The 25,022-nt window shown below is 31.4% G+C and overlaps 2 protein-coding genes across 5 annotated transcripts in view; both read left to right on the top strand.

The window, feature by feature from the left end:
* The first annotated feature begins 607 nt into the window (after positions 1-607).
* On the top strand, positions 608-4,035 carry LOC724687 (disks large-associated protein 5). Of its 3 annotated transcripts, none has more exons than XM_026444715.1 (4): positions 612-914; positions 998-3,496; positions 3,571-3,699; positions 3,782-4,035. In XM_026444715.1, the coding sequence occupies exons 1-4, from the start codon at positions 749-751 to the stop codon at positions 3,826-3,828; spliced, it is 2,841 nt and encodes a 946-aa protein (XP_026300500.1). In that variant the 5' UTR covers positions 612-748; the 3' UTR covers positions 3,829-4,035. The 3 variants fall into 3 exon arrangements, with proteins under 3 accessions (XP_006565114.1, XP_026300500.1, XP_001120578.2); XM_001120578.5 differs by having other exon boundaries at positions 613-914; positions 995-3,496; XM_006565051.3 differs by lacking the exon at positions 3,782-4,035 and having other exon boundaries at positions 608-914; positions 995-3,410; positions 3,571-3,668.
* A 2,679-nt stretch (positions 4,036-6,714) lies between these two features.
* The window catches only part of LOC724548 (integrin alpha-PS2), an 86,813-nt gene continuing 68,505 nt past the window's right edge, over positions 6,715-25,022 (top strand). The window contains exon 1 of one of the 2 annotated variants that reach the window (XM_006565052.3): positions 6,715-7,334. In XM_006565052.3, coding sequence (XP_006565115.2) covers positions 7,156-7,334 — 179 coding nt within the window. In that variant the 5' untranslated portion in view covers positions 6,715-7,155. The remainder of the gene's footprint in view (positions 7,335-25,022) is intronic. The other variant, XM_001120437.5, reaches the window with a different exon arrangement.

Raw genomic sequence — 25,022 nt, 5'->3', positions numbered from 1 at the left:
AATTCTGAATTCTAAAATTTTTAAATGAAAAAAATGTATATACTTAAAACTGTTTTTATATTGGGATTGATATTTAATTAATTGTTGAAATTAAAAGAAAACAAGATATATATATAATTATTATTATATTAATAATAAAGAAGATACATACATGTATTTATAGTAGAAATATTCTTGAAAATGAAGTCCAAATTATTTCTGTCACACAAAGTTAAATAAGTTTAGCGCGCGCGATAGAAAACTGCTTCTAATGCATCTATAAATGTCATATCCGGTTCATTTTTAAAGTCAAAGAAAACTTTAAAAATTTAATCATAACATAAATTAATTAAATATTGTATGAATATTATATTTTTTTGACTTCTATATTTATTCTAAATATATTTAAAATTATAAGTAAATATAATAAAAAATTATATATCTTTTTTATATATATATCTTAACATAAAAAATTTTTATGTTGGTATTAAATATTTTCATTATTTTCTTAATTTATATCAATGGAATAATTTTTATAATAATATTTAATAAAATAAAAATAATAAACATATATTTGTATAATCAATTAATTTTTGATAGAATAATTACAATAAAATTTGAAAAAATTTGATAATATAATTTTTATTGTATTGGCTATACTGTCAAGCTTTCAAAGTTTAAACTATTTTCCGTTTAACCGATCGCGGTTAAACAGTTAATATAGATAGATATTTAATTAAAGACGTTTGTGAAATAAATGTGAATTAAAATGTCGTCTTTCCGACAACAATATAAATCAATTGGTACCAAAACTGTAAGCAAGAATCGTCTTATTCGTGCTGAAAAACATAAAGATTTGCGTAAAGTTCATAGAGCTAATACGTTCAATGAAAACAGAAATATACCAATTACCACAATGAACACACAAGCTGAAGGTTTGTATTAAATATTATATAAACTGAATAATTTATCAAAAATGAAATGCTAATATAAATTGGTTAAAATTTAATTTCAGAAGATCGTATTAATAAGCTTAAAAAATGGAAAGCTGAGCGTGAAAAACAACGAAAAATTGAACAAAAAAAGAAAAAGAAACCCTTTGTAGTAGGAATTGTTCATCATAAAGTATATTCTCCAATTAATAATTGTAATGCTGTTCCTGTAACTAAAACAACTAAAACATGTGAACCTGTTCCAAAAAGAATAACACGTGCAACAGAAAAGAGACTAATGAATAAAGCAAATGCAAAAGAAGTAGAAAAAACTTCACTTAAAAATTTAAATGTTTTAAATAAAAATCAAGAATCTCAGAAGGAGAATAAATCTTTTGCTCCTGAAGGTCACAAATTTAGAGCTCCATCTGGTTTGCTTCATATACCATTATATGGCAGAGAAGTCATACAAAGTATGTCTCCTGTCAGAATAAGTCAAATAATGAATACATCATCAAAGACACCAAGAAAAAGTAATAAAATTAATATTTCACAATCTATAAAAGAAGATCATATAAAAGAAGATATACCAGCAATTGATACAAAATTAGTAAATACAGATATAGAAGAGGATAGTTCCATAGAATCTATATCTTTACGATTATCATCTGATGAGAAAGAGAAACTTAATGTATCTTATACTATCAGTGATAGTAATGATATTAAAGTAATGGCTAATAATAGTATGAAAGAAATAACTTGTTCTTCAGAAAATAAAGTGTCTCCATTAAAATCATTAAATTCTCAGTGTGAACCAGCTTTCTTTTCACCTCATATAGTTTCTAGTCGTGGAAAAAGTAATGCCAGGAAAGAGCAACAATTAAGACATGGATTTAATATTGGTCATTCACTAAATGATGATATTCCTACAAAAGATAATGTCATGAAGAATTTAAATATTTCAGTTGAAGAAGAAGAACGTACTGCACAATATTTTCAATTTCTTTTGAATAAAGAAATAGATAGATTGAATGAATTATGTGAAAAATGGATGAAAATTAAGGCTGAGCCTGAAACTATAGAAGATGGCCAATATGAAATAAATCAAGCAATTGGACAAACAAATTTGTTAATAAATAAAAAGTTTGAAAGATTTCGTGGATTAGTTGCTGATTGTGAAACAGGAAAAGGAGAGATGTTAGTTACATGCAAAGATTTGCAAGGATTTTGGGATATGATGTACATGGAAATAAAAAATTGTGATTTAAGATTTGAAAAATTAGAAAAACTTCGTTCACAAGGTTGGAAAGAAGAGGAAATAGTTATTGTTAAACCAATTACTAAAAAAAAATCTACTGTTAAAAAGAAAATTGCATCTACCAAATCAAGTTCCATTAGAGCTATTTTAGCAGAAAAGAAAAAAAATATGACAGAAAAGATAAAAGATAATAATAGTATAAGTGAATCTAATTTGAATCATATTCTTAGTAATGAATGTAAAAGTAATGAAAATTCTAATATACATTATGAAAAAAAATCTATATCCATCGATTCTAAAGAAAACAAATTTACACCTGTAAAACATAATAAGAGATCAAGTTTATTGCAAAAGGCACAATTATCCGATTTATCAATGAAAACAAAAAGTCCATTAACAATGATAAAAATAAGTCAAATGTATAAAGCACCAAAAATACAGTTAGATGATTCAATATCTTATATTAATTCTAATCAGACACCTGGGAAAGGTATATTAAAACAACGAAAGAATTTAAATGATATGGAAAGTCATACAAAATCAATAAATAAAGTTAATTTTGATGATCAAATGGCTTTAAATAAAATATCACCTAAATCTGAAACAGGGGAGACAAAAATTAATTTAACTAGAGTATCAACAATAGATAGTTTTGATTTGAGTAATTCTGATGAAATAGCAATTAAAGTAGAAAGGAAACTTCTTTTTGATGATACTAATTTTAATGATTCTCTAAATGATGCTAAAAAAGATTCAGAAAATAAAAATTCTATAAATAAAAATATTGATGGAACACTGTCATCAATAAATATAGAAGCATTTACACCTTTACAAGAACAAAAAAATGTTGATAAAACATCCAAAAAAATCATAAAACAAAATGCAATTGATAATGAAAATGATGTGATATTAAATCAAACTTTAACATTAAATACAAATATTAATTCCACACCATCTAAAGAAATTATAGATGATAAAGATTTAAATATATTAAATGAAAAATTAGAGAAGAATGTTTGTATAAGTAATAAGGAAGAAATAGATGAACATAATGGAAGTGTAAGAATTTTAAGAAATAGAATTGTTACCTCAACAGATACACCTAGAGCTAAAAGAAGATCTTCAAAGAAAATATCAATTAATGAACAAGAACTGGAATATAAAGAAAATGAAACTCCTGTAGAGAGAAGAACAAGAAGAAGTCGTGTTAACATCAATACTGGGGAAAGAAGAAATATAGAGTTAGTGTGTTACAGTTGTAATGATAATAAACATTTAGAAAAGAGTAATGACAAAAGAAAATCTACTAGAAGTGTAAAATTTTCTGGTATTAATAATTCTAAATAAAATAATTTTTTTTTTTTTAATATAATATTTAAATGAAAATATTTTATTTTTTAGATAAAGAATCTAATGATGGAACAAACAAATCAATCCTACCTTTAACTCCTCATGTTAGAAGGAGTAAAAATAGAAATAAAAGAAGTACACTTTTAGAAGACTCTAATTCTTTGGAAATAGAAGAAAAACGTAATAATTTTTAAAAATTTTTGTTAATACGAGATTTTATTTAAATATTTTATATTTATATATGGTTATAATTTCATTTCAGCTCCACAACGTGTTAGAAGGTCGCAAAATAAAAAATCTTCAATTTGACATGTAGTAATATAGAAACTTGTATGTATTAATGTACAAAGGTATAAGTTTTCATGATTTCTAATTTTTATACATGTTAATTGTTATTTTTTTCTTTTTTTTTTCCACTCTCAAAAGTTTAAGATACAAGCATGGATTATTTTCGTCATAACTATTTTTTATAATTATTATTATTTGACTTTCATATTTTTATATTTAATATATATGAGATTAAATATCATTTAATTAAACGATATCTTTTAATAAAAATGATAAATTCACACAAAAAAATTATGTATATTGTAAATTTGCGAGTGTGATGCGTATGTACATATTTATAAAATTTTTATAATATGTGTACACTATATATGACATTAGATATTGATGACTAATAATTGAATTTCTATTATGTTTTGAGATACAATTAAAAATAGATTTAATAATTTTTTTATTATTTTATTATTTTGAAATTTCATTTTGTAAACGAAATTTATGAAAATGAATTCAATATCATTTATTTGAAAAAAATTAGAATTTTATTCAATAAATTAGTTATGACATAATTCAATTAAATTAAATAAACTATTATAAATGCAAATAATATTTCTATAAAATTGTAAAAAGTGTGAAAAAAAGAATAAATCTAAAAGAATTGAATTAATTTACGTATCTAATACTTATATATACTATTAAATTTACGTAATTAAATACTTTTTATTATTCCATATGCTAGAATAATTATTATTATATATAATTAGTCTTAATAAAATTAAAGATAACAAACTGTACATAATTTTTAATAAATAATATGCGATAAAATAGTACGAATAAATATTTTTATAAGTTGTCCTAATGATGTAGCTAATGATACAATAAAAAATTTAAAAAATTTTTTAAATAAACGTGAATTTAAATAATTCTTCGTTAAATTTGAATGAAATCAGCTAGAATAATTAAAGTTATTCTATATAGGAAAATAAATAAAAAATATAATTAAAAATTTTGTTTGTTTGTTTATATTTTGTATTTGTTTATTAAAATCAAAATTAAGTACAATCAACAACTAATTAAGCACTCATGCATTCGATAAATTATAAATATTTTCTCAAAGATGAACTTTCAAATAAAAAAATATAATATTTTTCATGTATTTTTGCTTAAAATCATTTTCTTCTTAATTGTATCATTCTATAGATATGTGCATATGTCTTTCTTTACGCAAGCTATTCGTTTTACGTTTTTTATGTGATTGAAAATAAATTTATAAGTTTAAAAAGTAAAATGAATATTTAAATACAATTCAAATAGCGAAATAAAACACTTTTTTCTTTTTGAATTGATTTAATGAAAAATAAATAATAATTTTAATAACAAAATATAAAAATATAATATTATATAATAGATTATCTATATAAAACTATATTTTCAAAATACCTAAGTGAAAAAATAATTTTCCATATACATAGATATACAAAATATACAAAAGATATATTGTATACTTATATGTATATATTGTGCGTATTTTAAAATAGCATTATTATAACATTTAATTCTTTAAAAATTCTTTAAGAGAAAAAGTTAGTTTTTAAATAAAAAATAATGATTGATAAAAAAATGAATTATTTTTAAAAAAAAATATATAAGTATCTGTTTATTTTAATTACGAAAAAATTATAACATTAATATAAAAATTAATAAAAAAATGTTCAACATTAATATAAAATAATAATTATAGTAATTATAATAATTACGATTATTTACAAATATAAGATTTCTTTTCAAATATCAAATGCAAATTATTTGTATTATTTTTATTTACAAGCCGCGATGATTATCATGATGATTCAGCTCACAAGTTCCACGAATGATTGTAACAGAATCGAAAATTGAGTCTTAACAGGGGTAGCAAAATCTTAAGAACTGAGATTGATAAAGCATGCCAATCTCTATTCATACTCATTTACAATACAACCAAGAAAATGGGCCATCTATTAAGTTCAACCAATAGAAAATAAATTAAAATTTCATTTGATTAAAAATTATATTAAAATCTTTTGTATTTTTTTATTTCTAAATAAGTTACAATATTGTAAATTGAAAATTGATCTCACTGTCATTGTTATATATATATATAAAATTATATATTATATGTATTTTCTTTTATAAATTATTGTTATTTATTATATAAGAAAAAGTAAAATAAAATGGGGTACTGTTTTAGAATGAACACATTAAGTATTAAATTTTAACATAATCATATGATTATTGTATTAAATGTCATTTCATCACGAATTTAAAAAAGAGGATCCTATATTTTCGAGTTTGTTCTTTGAAAATATTATTTTCCAATATATTATATACAAGCTTCATCTAATAGCAATTAAAATTTTTTCCGTCATCCAATTTTTTATTAACAGAGAAAACATTTACCCCGTTTCACCCTTCTTCTCTTCCGACCATTATAGTCATTAATAATTAAAACGTAAAATCTGAATGTACAAAATACTAAAAATAGTCTAAAAAAATAACATGCATTCATCGCAACATGCATTGTTCCAATACGAAAAAAAATCTCCACTTAAATCCAAATCGTATCTACAAAAATTTAACTTCCCACAAATATTCGCAATCTATTAATAAAATTACAAGATAAACGTAACAATCTCAACTGATTAAAAGCAAAAGGAAAAAAGGAAAAAAAAAACTCTCCAACATGAAACACGTGATGAAGATTCAGCGAAGATACGCACGTTACGCTGCGCCCGGAGGCGAAAAGACGTTTTAGCGGCAGCGTACCTAGCGATTCGCTGTGGCGAAGCGGTGTCGCGAAAACACAGCGTCGACCGATAAACACATCGGAGAGAATAGACGCGGAAAAAAAGGCGGCAGCGACGAGAGCAGAGAGCAGAGGCCGGCCGGGTCGCGCAGTTGCGGCACGCAAGCACGCCGGAGCGGAGCGCAACTTCGTGCAAGTGGGTGGGAGTTGCAGCCCTCGTAAGTCAAGAGAGCGAAGAGTAACCGAAAGAACGGGCTTCTACTCAGTCTGTCCGCGGCCGTCCGTCAAGCAGACGTCTCCGACTCTTGTGTGTGCCTCCCCCTCCCACTTCCTCTCGACGTTTCCTAGGTCGACGTTTCCATCCGACGTTTCCCCGCAGTGTCTCGAGGGCCTCGTGGATGGCACATGTAGCCCTTCGCGCCACCCTGTCGTTACACGATTACCATCGGATCTTCAATTGATATTGTACACAGTTTATGACAGTTTCTCTTCTAAGTTGGAACTTATGCATGCACTTAGTGGATGAGAACGATTGAATTGGGTGTGATCAAGTGGGAATACCAAGTGTGACCATGTGGTACGCGAATATAATCGCGGGCTTAATTGGCCTGATCTTTGTCGTCGGTTTACCACCGTGGTGCTCGGATGCGTTCAACGTCGAGACGAAACATTACGCTGTGTATCGGAATGAGACCAGATCTATGTTTGGATTCGCTGTTTCGGTGTACAGGGATAGATACGGCCGAGGATGGTGAGTTTTTGGTTGCTTTTTACTTTTGATTTTTTTTTTTTTTTTTGATTTGATTCTAGCATTAGAATTACTATATATATATAATGAGTATATCTAAGTATTTTAAATGTAATTGAAGTTGTGCCACGAAATTCATTCATTTCTATCTTATCTTAGTAAAATATTAACTTTATTAAAAAAAATTTTGTGTGCAAAAGTTTGGTAATTCTAGTGTTATCTTATTATTCAGTTAGATAGTTGCATAATAAGTTTTTTTTTGATGACATAATTCAGAATTTGTTTTTTTGAGTTAAAAATTTGTGGTTGTTCATATTTTCTATTGATAGAATCTTGTATATGTATTTTCATCTCATGTTTTTTCAATCTGTTATTTTAATGTTTTTTATCATAGAGCATAAAGGAAAATCATTGTTTTGAGATATTTATATATCTAGTATCAATAATCTAATTAGTTACATATTTATACAATTTTTTTTTTACATAAAATAATGCAATCAGCTGATTTTCGAATCCATTCTTAATTATGTTTTCAAAAGTATACAATTATATGATATTTCTTGGAATTTTGAAATATTGAGCAGTTTGTTTATCTCAAAGAATACGTTTGAAGGAAGCATTACGAATGCCGAATATTTACTTTGAAATTTTCAATTCAAATTTTGCAGGCATATAGATTTTTAATGAATATGTAAATACAATTAGTATTCACATTAATATTTAAACCTTCTTCTATCTTTGAATTTATAAGATAGAGAAAATATCAACAAAATTTGAAATAGAATAATATTCAAATACTAATTTAATTTAATTATTGAATATTTAAGATAATTATATAATAATTTTGCGTGAATCACGAGAAAAGATAGAGTATAAATAATTAAATATAGATATCGATTAATGATAGATTAAATCATCAGTTTCTGAATAAACGATACGTAACACGATGACTCAAAATCATATATAAGATCAATCATATAAAAGTTTTTATACCTCGCGTCTCACGTAAATCCAATTAGCAATAAATTATTATCAAAATTTAAAATCGAAAGAAATTTATTTTTAATCAAATTTTTTGAGTTTTTTTTTTTTATTGAAATCATTTATCAAATTATGTAAGAAACAATTTCCTTAATTGAATAATATCACTTTGAAAAAATGAAATCAATCCTTATTTAAAGTTTCAATATTTTTATTATTTTATCTTTTAATACAAATTTTCTTTGCTGAAAAAATTACTCGTTATTTATCTATAGATACTTTCACAAACTTTCATTAAAAGATTTTCTAAATTAGATCAATTCCCTCGAATAAATGAAAACTTTTGTATTGAATATTCAATTATTGTCATCTTATAATTTTCCTCAAACTTTATCTTTTACAAATTTTATAAAATGATATTAATCATAGAAATTATACGACCGAGTGTTTTACAATTTTTCACCATTACCAATTCTTATATATTATCCAAATCAAACGTTATTTAATTAAAAAAAATTTTCCTTGCTGAAAAAATTACTCATTATTTATTTATAGATATTTTCACAAACTTTCATTAAAACATTTTCCAAATTAGATCAATTTTCTCGAATGAATGAAAACTTTTGTATCGTCAATTATCATCATCTTATAATTTTCCTCAAACTTTATTTTTTACAAACATAAAATGATATTAATCATAGAAATTATACAACGAATTATATATTCACTATTACAATTCTTATATATTATCCAAATCAAACGTTATTTAGTTAAAAAATAAACCTCGGTTTCCATCTCTTCCAATTATGGCCTTTGTGGATTCAGAGATTCGCGGTATTCGTATACAGTGCCACGAATTTCTTCACTGACAATCAATGACCCACATATAATTCCAGAAATCCATGAACAATTCGTATCTCTGAATCACGGTTATTAAAAGTCAGCTGGTGATTTTGTCGTACGTGTCCTGTGGCCGTGAAGAAATGCGGTTCCGCTGGCGGAAGAAACATTGACTTACTAAGTAAGTGCTATTTCCGTAAGGCGCACTTTCCTTGTTACACTTTAAGTCAGATTAGTCAAGCTTATGAGGCGTTTCATTCCGTAATAGTTACTTCCGAGTAGAGCAATTTAAAATTGTAGTTTAAATTTTCAAAGAATTAATATTAGCAAGCACTTTTTACTCATAAATTATAAATTATTGTTATAAATTTGTAATTTTTTCGTTTGATAATAATTTTTATCCTTATTTTTCGCGAACAGAGTTGAAAAAGTTAAAAGTAGTTAAAAATAATTCGAATAAAGTCACCTTAAGCAAGCACTTTTTACTCATAAGTTATAAATTATTATTATAAATTTGCAATTTTTCGTCTGATAATAATTTTTATCCTATTTTTCGCGAACAGAGTTGAAAAACTTAAAAATAGTTAAAAATAATTCGAATAAAGTCACCTTAAGCAAGCACTTTTTACTCATAAGTTATAAATTATTATTATAAATTTGCAATTTTTCCTCTGATAATAATTTTTATCCTATTTTTCGCGAACAGAGTTGAAAAAGTTAAAAATAATTAAAAATAATTCGAATGAAATCATTACTTAAGTAATTACTTTATTAAAATTCTTGAATTTGTTTATATTATGAGTCCATTTTTCGCACGACAGTACAATTATTATTACGTTTTGAATAATAAATTATTAAAGTGATTTATGAAAGTAACTTTATTCGTAAGTTCAACTATTAAATTTTGCCAATCACCGATTGCAAAGTTTTTTGAGTTTAAGTCAAGAATGTCGAAAATTTTAAAACTCGTGCTACTCTATAGGGATCAATATCAGTAAGCACGAAACTAGAAATAGAACATTACGTTACCTAGCAACTGTTGTTTCTTTTAACTAAAGAAATATTCGAAAGAGTAAATGACAGATCGAGTCTATCTAAATTAGTTGGATTTGACAATTTGGAAATAAAAAAAATGAAATAAATATATGCGTATAATTGTACACTCATAACAGTTCATAACAGTAAAAAGTTATTATTTGAAATCAAGTCACTCGAATCGCATATCTTAACTAATCTAAAACGAGGTTTTATATCGCGCGAACGAATGCAAGAATAAACGTGGCGTCAAGATATGAAATGTGAAAGAATAGCGCGATCATATTTTGCCACGCAAACAAATACCTCTTTTCTTTTTTTTGTACGGAAATATATCATTTTATCGATAAATTTTTTTTTTTTTTAAATAAACTTTCAAAATGGAGAAATTTTCAAATTTTCGAATCAACGATCGCAACGAATTCAATGGATCTGTTTAGATTAGTGTTTATTGACTCATAAAATGGCAGGTACACCCACGAGTTTAGGACGACCACGCTCTCCTTTTAAGTCCTCGTCCCAGAAACCAACTAGCAGAGAGTGACTTCTGCTGTTTCGTTATATTAGCCGAATAATGAAGCAGCTCGATAATGAAATATCGACTCTCGTTTGCCCACGATATTTTCGAAAGCATGTAATATTCTCTGAATAGGCGTCGAATCGTATATTGAGGTTAGGATCGATTTCTCTAATTATTGATCATTACAAATATGTTTCGATCGGAGTTTCGATGAATTCTTTAAACGTGATTCAGAATGAATCACGCTAATTTTAGATTTAACGTCATTGGATTAATTGCGAACTTTGGGTAACAACCTGGATGCTGGAATTTTTAAAGATAACAGGTGGTGTCACAAATTTGTAAAAGTCTTCTTAAAATAAATTCGAAGAAAGAATTTTATACTTTCGTTGAAAAATTATTAATCGATTTCGATTAACCAAATTGGTCGATTACTTGATCCCAAGCTATTAATTTTCTTTCTTACTTCATATTTTATACGATGTGTAAAAGACTAATTGAAATTGAGTAATCCAAATTATTAAGGTGTTACGTATGACTTAATAATAGCAGTTGGGAATCAATTTCGATTAAATCGATATCGATCGCGCGATATAAATTTTTCTGGAAATTTAAATCGAAAAAAGTAATCGAGGTTAATAATTTTAACGATATCTACAAGATTATTTTTTATTATCCACGAATCTCCTTTTTATATATACTTCGAAGGAATATTGAAGAAACTTTTCGATCCGGATTCGGATCTATTCAACCGATACATTCGATCCCATCTCAACAAGACAAGATTCACTTCATCGATTTCTCCGTGACACGGCGATAGTTGAAGGGCAGGCCCCCGGATAACAGGTGCTCTCGGTAGACTTAGAACCGTTCTCCTTTTATGTCCCCTTTCGAGAACAAGGCGAGTCGGTTCTCCCGTTTCATTCGAACGCTCGTAACTGTTCTCGATCCTCTCTGGTGACGATAACCTTTCATTTGTCCATGATAAATATAATCGACCGAGTCATCCCCTTCGATTATCCCCCTTTTTCCGGCCGACGAGAAATTCATTCGGATTATCACGAGATCCGAGAAGGAAGGAATATTTTTTGCTCGTCCTCATTATTTTTATATAAATAATTCTCAATTTCTTGAAATATATATATATATATATTACGAAGAGACGAACGTTGAAAAAAAAATGTTCAAAATCGCGAATAAATTATACAAAGTTCCTTTCAAATTTTCGAATTTACCGCGCCAAATTACCGACCTCCATTCATCGTCCCAAATTTCGAAATTTCACAACCTCTGCTCATCTCACGACACACACACACACACATAGACGCTCGCTTTTCGTTTCGATCAAGAGCAAAGACTTCTTCGTGAGTCACGCGGGCCACGAATAAACTGTTCCTGCCCCCGCTCCTCCGCGCGACGATGGATATAAATAATGCAGACAGAACGAGGAAACGCGGGTAAAGGGAATCGGTTACGTCTTCGTGAAAAATCCGCGTGAAAGGTCGGCCCGGGATCTATCAATCGTAATTTATTCGATTCTAACGGATGTCGAAGCCTTCACACGGGATGGGAGCGGATAGATATCGACTGTACCGATCGAGCCTTAGCCTCTCGCATGCTAAACGGAATGGCCGTGGAGCTTTCGTTACGCGATCGTGTTTTCTGGCTGGACGAATTCGAGTACGGTGCCCGCGCGACCGTTCATTCGGGTAATTGGATTGGACTGGGATAATTTGACAGGGTCGAGTGATTTGTGAAACGGCTTCTCCCAGTATTTGATTGTTGGCAGGCAGATTTGCGAATCGTGAAATAATTTGGTTTTCGAGCTGATCCTTTCGTTAATGTGTAAAACAAATTGTTTCTATTTTTAACGAATCAAAGGAATGGAGAAGTATAGATACATATTTTTTTTTGAAAATAGTGTAAATCGTATAAAGTATATTTGTCAAATTTATAAGGTTAGAGGTTAGGTTAGTTGCTCGAATTGTTTGAATATTATTATTGTTTGAATATTATGACTCAAAGAAGATTTAAGAATACGAGTATTAAATATTAAAGAAAGTATAAAAGTTTTCACAGTTTTCTGAATCCGTTTCGTTTTTTTCGGTTTAGCTTAGACTCTAGAGTCTAGACTCGGTACATTGTTTCCTCGAAAGACAATAGATGGTCGTGGAAAATAAAAGGGAAAAAGAAGCGTATACGTTGTTCGGGATATCCAAAGCCGCAGGAAGTCCGGATTACATCGTTCGTTACGAGAAACTTCGTAGGCGCTTATATTTAGGCCAACCCGTGGAAGCTTTACGAGCGTTCGTCCTCGTTAATCTGATGCGAGGCAAACGTACCGGATTGCCACTGGATTGCTGTTACCCTTCTCCCCTTGCATTAATTCTTGAAATAGAATCACTGACATGTGCAATTGGAAATCATAATCTAAATCCTTCGGATATTCTTCTACGAGACGTAACAAGAAACCAAATTATTAAAACGAAAGCAATTAATTATTTTTTCTTTTACTATTTTGATCCTCGATCGTTTACACTTTTATACGCATTCATCACAATTTTTAAATTTCTTACATTTTATTCACGAGACTTAACCTTAAAAGATCTTAAATTTTTAATAAACCAAACGAAAGTTTAGTAATCGTTCTTCCATCTTCAACACTTGGCAATTTGCATTATTCGTTCGTACTTAGGCTAAATAGCAGAATTTTAATCAGAAAATTACTAAAACAAAAGCAACTTTGTCTTCACTACTTTCAATTCTTCTCTAGTTCTTCAATTTCTTATACTTTCAAAATTTTTACGTTTTATTCACGAGACATAACCTAAAAAACTCAAATTTTCAAGAAACTAAAAGTTACTAAAACTTCCATCTTCAACACTTGACAATTTCTATTATTCTTCTTTCATGCTTGAACCAAACACCAGAATTCACCGTGATTTCATCAAAAAATTACCAAAACAAAAGCAACTAATTACTTTTCTTTCAATTGTTTACACTTTCATATCTACCATAACTTTCAATTTTCTTACATTTTACTTACGAGACCTAACTTAAAAGAACTCAAATTTTCAACAAACCAAACGAAAGTTTACTAGTTACTTTTCCATCTTCAACTTGGCAATATCCATTATTCTTTTGGTACTTGAGTACCAGAATTTGCCAGAATTTTAATCAGAAAATTACAAAAACAAAAGCAACTTTTTCTTCACTACTTTAATTTTCTTCAATTCTTTTATATTTTCATACATTCATTTGCGATAACTTTGAAATTCCTTACGAGACATAACCTAAAAAGTCCAAATTTCCAACAAACCAAAACAAAAGTTGTTTTTTTACTACATCACTCTTCAACGCTTCAACAACATTTTTACTATCGTTTCGCGCTTAAACCAAACACCAGAATACACCGGAATTTGATCAGAGATTCAGGTTGCGCTTAAAGATCATCTACGGTAATTCTCACTTTCGCCCTTGCTTTCCCGTCCGATCGGTGAACAGGTCTATCTATAAACGAGATAGGAACACGTTCGATGGATTCAGAGCACGAGGTTGACAGCGATACAGGATGTTAGATCATCGCTCCGTTACGTGGGCGGTTGGTCGCTCTCGCTTTGCTCTGATTAATACTCTGGCTAATCTCCTCGTTCGATCTCCTACCATTTCACCCAACGGTTCACAGTTTCTCAATGAACCTGGGCGTTCTGCGCCTCCTCCGCCAATTGATGATCGACTCTGACCCTTGCGGTGGTGGAATTTAAAACCACCTGGCCGGAGGAAGCCTAACCTCCTCTTCTGGCCGCGCTCTCATGCATACGAGAGGATGCATGTTCGAGAAGATGACATCTAATCTGGGGACGTATCGGTCCACGTGAGACCGTTCGAGTCGTTGACTTGGTGTAATCTTTCTTATATCTGGGCCAAACTATGATATTCTTATGGTTCGCGTACGTGTAATGGGATTATTGTTGAACATGGCTGGATCTTTTCAACGTATAAGGTTACGATTATTATTATTATGAATGGAATTCTATTTTGGAATGAAAATTATTCTTTTGAACGATATTATTATACGATTAGATCTTGTATATATGATCCATGAGTCACTCGATTTTCGTTATATTTGATGATAGGGATTTTACGAATATTTTAATCGTTGTAAAACGAAGAGTACGATGAACATGAAAATTTTAGATTTATTTTAAAATAAGGCAAAATAATTAAATAAATTAAAATTGAATTAATTTTTTTAAATCTAGAAAAAAAGAATCTATTCTAGTCTCTACCCATTGCGAAATTTCTTAGTCATTTCTCGCCATTATATTTATATTGATGATCTTATCTTTCTATATTGTAATTCTAAATTTTTCGAACCTAAATGAATCTATCTATTTGAAAAGTATATATATATTCGTTCCTTTTATCGACAAAGGAAAAGAAGAAAAAGTAATCGTAAATAAATGTGCATTGATCTCGTGCCGAACACTTGTTTCCCAATCGCGAGATCGGACTCGAAAACAAGCTGCGCACAACCACGCGAATCGTTTGTCAGTCGAAAGCGGCGATCTAGAGGCCAACCTAAAGGTAATTTTAAACGGTGACGAACAGGTTGTAGACTCGCGTTGTTGCGTGTATTTTTCATCGTGATGTAACCTCGTTTTCGACGATGTGTAATATTCGCTTCGAATTAAATTATGAATCGTATTTTCCATATTTCATTTCTTTTAGAATACATATATATACACATATATATAGTTTCCTATGGTCCTCTTGTTTATTGGAAGGAAAGAAAGGGAGGAGAAAAGAAAGAGAAGGAAAGGACGAGGATAAAAGACTTCTCCTTAATGACTCGTTCTTTTCGATTGGTCGAAGCTTGCAGGTCGTATACCGCAGCTAAATATAAAAATTCTTTCGCATATAAACATACATCGTATCGTATCCAAGAGTAGATAATACAATTCTCCATCGACGTTACAGCGTCGAAACGAGGGGCCGATAAGGCAACCGCTTTCGTTCCTTCTTCTTCCTCCTCTTCCTCTTCTTCTTCTTCGTCGATCGAATTAATTACCCGGCTCAGATACCGCCGATTGACGGACGTTTCTTCGAAGCTAAACTAGTTTCCCTCTTTGTTAAATTTCTATTATACGACGTGCAGATTTTTCACCGAGAATTCCGGGAAGCATGTGCTCCTTATCACAGCCCGCCTCCACGTGATAAGACCTTGCCACAGTTTGCAAAGTGTTGCTCGCTCGTCGATTTTGCGAACGTTGAAAATTCCGCGGTTGTTTTCGCGTTTTCTCCTCTTCTCCCCTCCCCCTCTCTCGGCCAACTTTCGTTGAACGAGTTTCGCGTGTGTCGATATTCTTTTTTTCTTTTTCAATTCGTTTCGAGACTCGAAAATTAAGCGAAACGAAAGGAAAAAAAAAAAGATTCCCAGGACAATTACTTAAGAGCGGAAAGTGCACCATATCAGGATAGATCCATCCTGACTTTTGTTTCGTTTCGCAGACAGGAAACGGGGAAATTGAATTCTCGTTTCCTCTAGCATCGACACGCTCCGTAAGCACCCACCAGTTTCAAACGGACGGTGAACAAAAGATTCCACCAGAAGAATATAAACCGTGGGAAAATGGGAAAAAATATATGGAATATAATATATATGTATATAATATTTACGTGGATTAAATTAATTTGTTTGAAAAATAAATTATATCTGAACCTCTTCGATACACAATTACTATAAAATAAATTGTTTTCTATATTTGGTTATTTCGACGTGCAGATATATGGTACGAAATACGCATCAATTTGACATTTCAATATTGGCAGAATGCGTACAATGAGAATGTAAAATGAGTGATAAAAATGCAATAAATCGTATAAGGTCAAACATGGAATAAAATACGATAATAATCCATAACGTAAATGTTACGTAAACCTTGCGTCCATGCTAATCGTTCTTTACCTTACATATTCAAATTTGTAAATCTTTTGTTCGTAACACATATCACGCTCGTATATTTCACGTTTGATCGATAAACAAAATATATATGTGTATATAAAGATGCTACATCATTGATCGAAACGCACAACAAAAGATCAATTTTAACCACTGTTCTCCTATTCCATTCAAACACTTTTCGTTAACCGTCCAAAATATCCTCTCATCGAAATTTAAATCCCTCTCGAAACATCCCTCCCCTCTCTTGATGTTTCCATTTCGAGTCTTCTCAATTTCGAAGCGTCTCTCCTCGATCGATGGTGGCGCTGGAACACGAAAGGAGAGGATCCCCTCTTAACTTTTTTTCCACGCATCGAAGGTGCGAAACTAGCGCCTCGTGGCCCGCGGTAAAAGCACGGATATACGGTGGGCGATGGTGTGAACGAAGAGAACGATATCCCGGTGAGTGCAGTGTAAACGAAGATTTAAACGGTAGCCGCGAATGATGGTGGGCATCGTGATCTTTCACACGAGTTAAGTACACCTTAAGACAGCGTGTGTTATTCATCCTCAAGTTTTTTATTTCATACTTCTCCTCGTCTTTCTCCCTTCTTTTTTCTCCTCTCTCGTTTTTTCTTCTTTTTCTTTTTTTAATCCGCTATCGGTCCTCCCATACCTCCGCATACCTGGCACACCTTCCGATCGATTATCGATTCGAATCAGTTCGGCGTTGATATTGATGGATCTCGACCGATGCCGATTTTTATTTTCTTCTTCTTCTTCTTCTTCTTGTAGCTTTAGACTTTAACGTGGCTATCTCTCGTCTCGATTTTGATTTTTTAATTAGATCGAGAAGGGAGAATTGTGCATACGTATGTTGGATCTTCTTTTTTTTGAAGGGAGGGGAGTTCGATGAAATAATCGTGATATTGACGAGGCGCGATTTAGTGGAAACGATCTTTTGATCAGATTATGGGATTAATATGATAAATGAACGGAAAGGGTTCGATCGTTTCGAAAGCACGAATCTTTTCGATGAATGGTGTACCATGGAGGATTATTTGTTCGATGAATTATGGATAAAAGTAAAACAATTTCTGAAAAAAAAAAAGAATCTGAAATTCAGAATTAAATTTCGAATTAAAAATTAAGATCGAACACAAAGGTAAAATTTTAAACAATTCGAATTCCTCAAAAATTCCTGTTCGATGAATTATGGATAAAAGTAAAACAATTTCTGAAAAAAAAAAAGAATCTGAAATTCAGAATTAAATTTAGAATTAAAAATTAAGATCGAACACGAAGTAAAGTAAAATTTTAAACAATTCGAATTCCTCAAAAACTTCTACGATATAATAAATCTTACCGTGAAATATTTTCCCAGATGTATCTATATCCCGAACAATCGCGACAGCTCGTAGACAATTAATCCCGCACGAATCATCTTAATTAATCGGCAAAGAAACAACTCGGTTTCCTTTCGAGACAACGATCGTTTGTCTCGAGCAAACAACTCGATATCCTCCGACTACCGTAACGGCCGTGGTGAATCGGCAAAATACGAGAGAAAGAAAGGTGCGCGCAAACTTCACCGGGGGGGGGAAAAGGGAAGAAAAAGAGCTGAGCGGATGGTCGAGAGAAAGAGAGATAGATAGATGGAAAGAGAAAGAAAAAAAAGGATGAGAGGGAGAAAGAAGAGGGGAATCGAGATAATGAGGATCGCGTGAGGCACGTGCCCGAAGCTCTCCCCGTGTCATTATCCGGAGGAGAACCGACAGCCTCGGGCCTATTACCTTTACCTGGCCGCATGCAAACACGTGTGCAAATGCCTCTTACACACGTGCGCGCCGCGTTTGTAAAGAAGGCGGGGGCTGGCGGTGGAGGGGTGTCTGGGAATAAAGAGAAAAGGAACGTTTCGCAAATGAGTTACTGCCTCGCTTCTGGGTTTTTTCTGACCTTGCTACGTGGGCAGTCCTAGACGTAAAATGAAACGTGAAATTTCGTCCTTTCTTTTTTTTTGTTTTTATTTTTGTTTTTGTTTCACACGCACATGCACTTCCTTTTTCCCTTCTTCTTCGTTTCTCTTCCTTTTTTATCCGCTCTCTCGGATGGATTTTGAAAAGATTGTTTGAGTTTTCTAATGATAATATTAATAAAAGAAAAAGATTGAAGATAAAATTTTATATTTTTCTTTTTTGTTCTTATTTAAATATTGTCTTCTTTTGGTAATAATCGGATAGAGAAAGTTTTATTGTTTTTTTTGTAGACAAAACTCGAATCAATCTTTCTTAATGAATTTATAGCTCTTTTTTTGCAATTTGTATTTCATTAGAATTTAAAATTGATACTTTAACAAAAAACTATTTATAACTTTGAAGATATTCTTTATTTGTTTTAAAAGTTTTTTATTTTCATCATCCTATATATCTACAATTATTCATTATTTGTAAAAAAAAAGAAAAAAGAATTTGTACAATGATGATACAATCCACGTATTAATTATTCATATTCTCATTCATTCCATCATTACAACTCGATGTTACGGTTTTTTTTTTTCTTTTTGTATATATTTAAACTCGATCTTCACATTGAACATATCCCCATATAAATAATTCACGAGGATACGTGATTGATTTAACCAATTAATCGCCGTTCAGCCGATGTTTCGTAATTATTCTTTAAGACACTTTTAAACGTGATTTAACATATGACCGCCAGCGTGTTGTGTGTTTACGCGATTTTTTACATCACGTGCGTAGCTCGTTTCCTAGTGGCGTGAATGACGTAACGACCCGTACGTGAAAGTCATTAAGCATTGGCAACGTGAGAGTGCAATTGAAACGGCTCGTTAAGTGATTTAGAGCCGCGTTTCCGACCACCTTGGAGCCGACTTCCCATTAAATCCCTCCACGGATTTATACACCATTACCCCCTCTTCCTCCTCCCTATAATTTTGCACCTTGTAACCAATGAATGAATTTGAATTACTCGATAATTTCTCGACGATTCCCAAACTCACAATCACACATCTCTCCTCCCCTCTTTTTTGTCTCAAAAGGAGGCAAAGGATAAGGAAAGAGGAGGATTCGCGTTCTCGAAACGGTTCCACCACGCGTCCACCACGCGGCAAGGAGATTTTTTTGTTTTGATAACGTGAATTCGCGGATCGGGCATCGTCGGCTTAACGCGAATCGACAGAAGGGTATCGCGTGTCGGTATCACGTACCCATGCGCTACCGAGTGATTCACGACACGGTTGAAATTACTATTGCGGGCTACGGGTGTCGACACGGGAATATCCATCCTCGTACGTGTCGCGTGCGATAAACATAGCGAATAGGGGCGTGTAGGTGTGGCCCAAGATTATTTCTATCGCGCATGCATGCCTTGCCGGCGCTTGAAATTTGAAACAACGAGATTAGCGTGTGAATGTTTGCGTTTGAGGAGGTTAGATAGTCTCGATAAAACGATGATATATATATACACATAGAAAATTTTGGAAATTATAAACATAAGATGAAGGATTAGATGCGTAATGGATGAGTAAATTCTTGGACGTGAATTTAGTCAGTTTGGGAGGGATGAGTTTGAAGAGACGGCCGAGGAGAGTCGTGTATGTGTATTAAATGTAGGTTGAGTAAACGTTTGCATGTAAATTTGGTGTGTCAATACGTTTAACGAGCCAGTTTGTTATTTTGTTGGATCGAAAGTAATGGATATATTTTTAGCGTTTTTAGAGTGAATAATACGTTGCCCGATAATGAGAGAAAATTTTCGTCAATTTCACTTCACACGGATAACAATATACAAATATTCGTTGTAGTAATTGGTTGTTACAGCGTTTCTATTAATCGATAAGATAGAAAAGAAAAGAGTCGGTGAGAAACGGCGATGAAACCGTGTGCTCACCGTCCGGACATCCGGTTTTTCACGGGTGTTCAGAAATGTCGGTTCAGTTGGTCAAGCGTTGTCACTTATTCGATTCCGTGTCTTCTTCCTTCCGTCCATCCATTCCTCGAAATCCCACCGTTCGTTCTGTTCGCCATATGGCGGCAGAAACGCTCACCTATGCGTGGCCCTCCCGACAAAATTGCATTGTTCCTCGTTCGACACATGTTTCTTCAAAGCCACGACTGTGCGCCGCAAACGAGAATAACGTGACTCGAAGGCCGGGAAAACCATTTTATGGGCGTCCGCGCGAAGATTTACAGTTCCTGTCTCGAGATCCTCTTGTTGCATCGATTAGAGACGATGCATGTGGATCACGTAACTTATTCCTGTGTTTACGCAGCTGATTTCCCCAAATTTGTGCAATGCTTTCGTCTTGAGTGGAACAAAAAAACTTGAAGGAAATTGGAAAATTTTTGAACAAAATTGAAAGAGAAGAGAATTTGTGGACAACAAACTATATTTATTTATAATAATCGATAAACAAATAAAGATTATTTGTTCATTTCTTCTTTTTTATCTTCTCCATCACGCTCTTGAAGGAAGAGATACGTTTATTTAATTTTATCATTAATTTATCGTTAAATAATTGTAAATAATATTTTATCATTAAAACCACGGAGAAACATTGGTAAATCGAATGAGTCTCTCCCCGAGAGGATAATGGCAAGGGGACGAAAAAGAAAAAAATGATGCATTATCGTATGCAGCAAATAAACGACTTGGACGATGCACACACATGATCGAGCATAGAGTGCTCGTACCTATTCGTAGCCTGTTATGTACGCAACAAGATCAATCACGAAAGGAACTGGGTCCGGAGACGAGACGGATTAATTGGCCGATCTTAATCGCATTAATGAAAGAACAAATTAATCAGCATTGTTTCATCTAGGGTTATACGATGCAACGACCCATTTCCATACGCGATCACACATGAACAATGCAACCGCGGTTGCATATATACATATATATATATATATATATTTATAGGATAAGTCTTATTTGCCCGGTTTATCGGCCATTCGACCAATTAAACGAATCAACCTTGTTTTATTATTGATTTCGAAGAAACGATTGAAGAGACGAGAAAGTAATGCCTCTTTCCGCGTTACTAATCGGCATGTTGAATGAGTGACTAAAAATAGATAAGAATGAATCGTAATTGATAAATTGCAAGGTATATTGTACATATTTGAATTTATAGGTTAGGTTCCAGCCGAAAGTTGTATCAAGATATTTTTTAGAATTGATTTAATTTCTATTTTGCGTCTGGTTCTTCTTTCTACTTTGTTTTTATTATTTTTTTTTTATAAATACGAATAATTAATAATTTTGTAAATATATGTGGAAGCACATGGTTGCAAGAAAGATGTAAGATGATAAAAAAGATTTGAAAGACTCGGAGTTAAGTAAAAACTTTTCGAGACAAAATAAGTTTTTTTAATGTCTCGTTGGAGGGAATTCCGAATGTTTACCACGAAGATATCTTTTATTGGCAACGCGGCTGACGTAATCGAGTAAACGCAGTTATCCGATAAGGACAATGCCAGAGGAATGTACGAATTTGCGAGATCTCAACCACGGCGACTAAACTCGTGCATCGAGTTTTGCCATGTCTGGTGGCCACATGCACGTCTTCTGACCGTTCTTGGACATTCGTGTCAGCTTATCTAGAAATGTCGTTTGAACGTGTATCTATTGGTTGTTGGAAACGAAAGTTGCAAAATGTCTACACGTTTTCTTTTCTTTTTTTTTTTTTTTTTTTGAACGTTTTGAAATCTTCTGAAACGAATTTTCACTCGACTCTCGACAATTTCCTTTTACTTACTAAAATTTAAAATCGTTATTTTTACGAGAAATTAAAGAAACGAAAAGAAAAAAAAATTGTACGCTTCGAGAAATTTGATAAAAATCCTTTTTTTTTTTAATTTTGGATTAAATTAAATCGTTCTCGGAACGAAATAAAATTTTAATAATGTCGATTCTTCTAATAAAAAGAGGAATTCGACTTATTTAATTTTTGCCAGCAATAAATCTCGATAGAAATAAGGCTTGGTATTCGCAAGGCAAGAAATAATGTTTTTACTGGTACAAGCGGTACATTAGTGAATTGTAAATTTGCTCAAGAACGAGACACAGTTAATCTTGATCGCTAATCAAAGTCTCGAACGGCCTTGAATTCATTCAAAGAACACGGTAACGTTTCGCATGCTTACGATACCACCAGATGCAAATTACGCTCGAGGAATATTCAATTGGATCTATAATTGTTCGTGACCGAGATAGAATCGAGGAATTTGCGCTCTTGGAAAACAAGATTCGTGTCTTTTTCTCAATGAAATTTGGATAAAATTTATGTTTAGGTTAGGCTCGAAGAATGGACGAGATTATGGTATTCGATATTCACTTTTCAATATTACGAGATATTAATATATTCATGAGATTCTTTTAAAGAATTGATTCTAGAGACGAAGAAAAAAGTTGATACACAAAAATATCGGCTCTCGTTTATTTTTTCGAGTTGCAAGCAATTTGAGGTTTGCGTTGAACGAAGCGAGATAGAGATAGAGCGAGACAGATTTATCTTGGTTACATTATTGCGCCGCGGCGTGGCGCGCTGTATCATTCTATGCTCATCTCTTTTCATCCAACGCAAACTTAAATCGATTATAACTTAATAAATAAGCCACGAGCAACATTTTTGTATATCAATATAATCTTGTCAAAAATTACGATATCTTCAATGATTTCATTAATTTTAACAATTTACTTAAATAATATCTTTAATCATTTTATACTCATCTCTTTTCATCCAACGCAAACTTAAATCGCTTATAACTTAATAAATAAGCCACGAGCAACATTTTTGTATATCAATATAATCTTATATTCGATATAATCTTGTCAAAAATTACGATATCTTCAATGATTTCATTAATTTTAATAATCTACTTAAAAATAATATATCTTTAATAACCCATCAATTTTATTAATTTATTTAATTTCCTACTCAATCTTTATTTCTATAATAATCACCATACGTTCAATAAATTCATTATTAATTTTAATAACATTAATTGTACTTTTAAGTGATATACTAACAATATTTTTTTACATTATTTCATTAATTAATGAACCATTAAAATTAAAAATAAAAACAATCTTACAAATCTTATATTTATATTAATTATTTCAATAAAAATTTACAGAAAATTAATAAATAATGAATCACTCAGATTATTTAAAAAATATTGACTTTTTTGTATCTGAATTTTTTGCCAGTGGAATCGTTCAAAAAATTATCTCACGAATTATCATTGTTCTACGTAAATATTATTAATCGAAGAAATGAGTGAAATTTAAGTCGAATTATTAACGAGAATTAGAAAATGGAAACGATATACAAATATTTCCAATCGAATGATTTTTACATCGTTTCAATTATTAATTGAATATTAAAAATGAGTCATGAATATGCAATTTGAAGAATTTTGATCATCGTTTGTTTCTTTCTTTTTTTTTTTGTCACGCGTTTAAAAGAATATTAAAATTCCAGCCTGATGTAGATATTTCCTGCCGATATTATCAAAATATTACCGCACCCGGAAATCTTCTCTTTGTCGGCTTTTAATTAGAATACAATCCGCGCGTGGCCGATACACCCTAATAATTTATTATGCATGCGCATTTAACAAGGGAATGTGTAATTAGTACACAATTGAGCACAAAATTTATTTTACATCATCACTATTAAATCAATTTTATTTAATTGAAATAAATTAACTATATTAAATCAACTGTATTAAATCCCGTTTTAAACGATTATGATAAATTTATATACGAGAAGGGATAATGTATCACTTCGTTCGAAATTATATTCAAAATTTTATTTTCCAACGATCCGTTTATCTCTCACCGTGTTAGAGAAGGCACCCTTGGCGCCGGCTAACCTATCGATGTCTCGATCGGCCGATCGGCGCGATCTCGCTTCGAGCGATCGAGCCATCGCTCACAGTGAAAGCCTCGAGACAGTGGTGAGTTGATGTTCCTTATAAAGTAGCGGAGCCTCGGCTACGATACGCCTCCTACGTGCTCGCGCATCGAGACGCCTTCGTTTCTTAATTTTCCCACAATTTTCGAATTTTTGAAATCGAATTTCTGATGAATCTTGATCGGGAAACAACTTTCTTCTATCTTTAATATTTTTCGAATTTTTGAAATCGAATCGAATCTCTGATGAATCTTGATCGAGAAAGGATCATATAAAACAACTTTCTTCTATCTTTAATATTTTTCGAATTTTTGAAATCGAATCTCTGATGAATCTTGATCGCATGAAACAACTTTCTTCATTTTTAATATTTTTCCAATTTTTGAAATCGAATCTCTGATGAATCTTGATCGCATGAAACAACTTTCT

This window comes from Apis mellifera, linkage group LG13 (assembly GCF_003254395.2).
Source record: "Apis mellifera strain DH4 linkage group LG13, Amel_HAv3.1, whole genome shotgun sequence".
In the NCBI taxonomy this organism is placed as follows: domain Eukaryota; kingdom Metazoa; phylum Arthropoda; class Insecta; order Hymenoptera; family Apidae; genus Apis; species Apis mellifera.
This window is presented reverse-complemented; position numbering and strand designations above follow the sequence as displayed.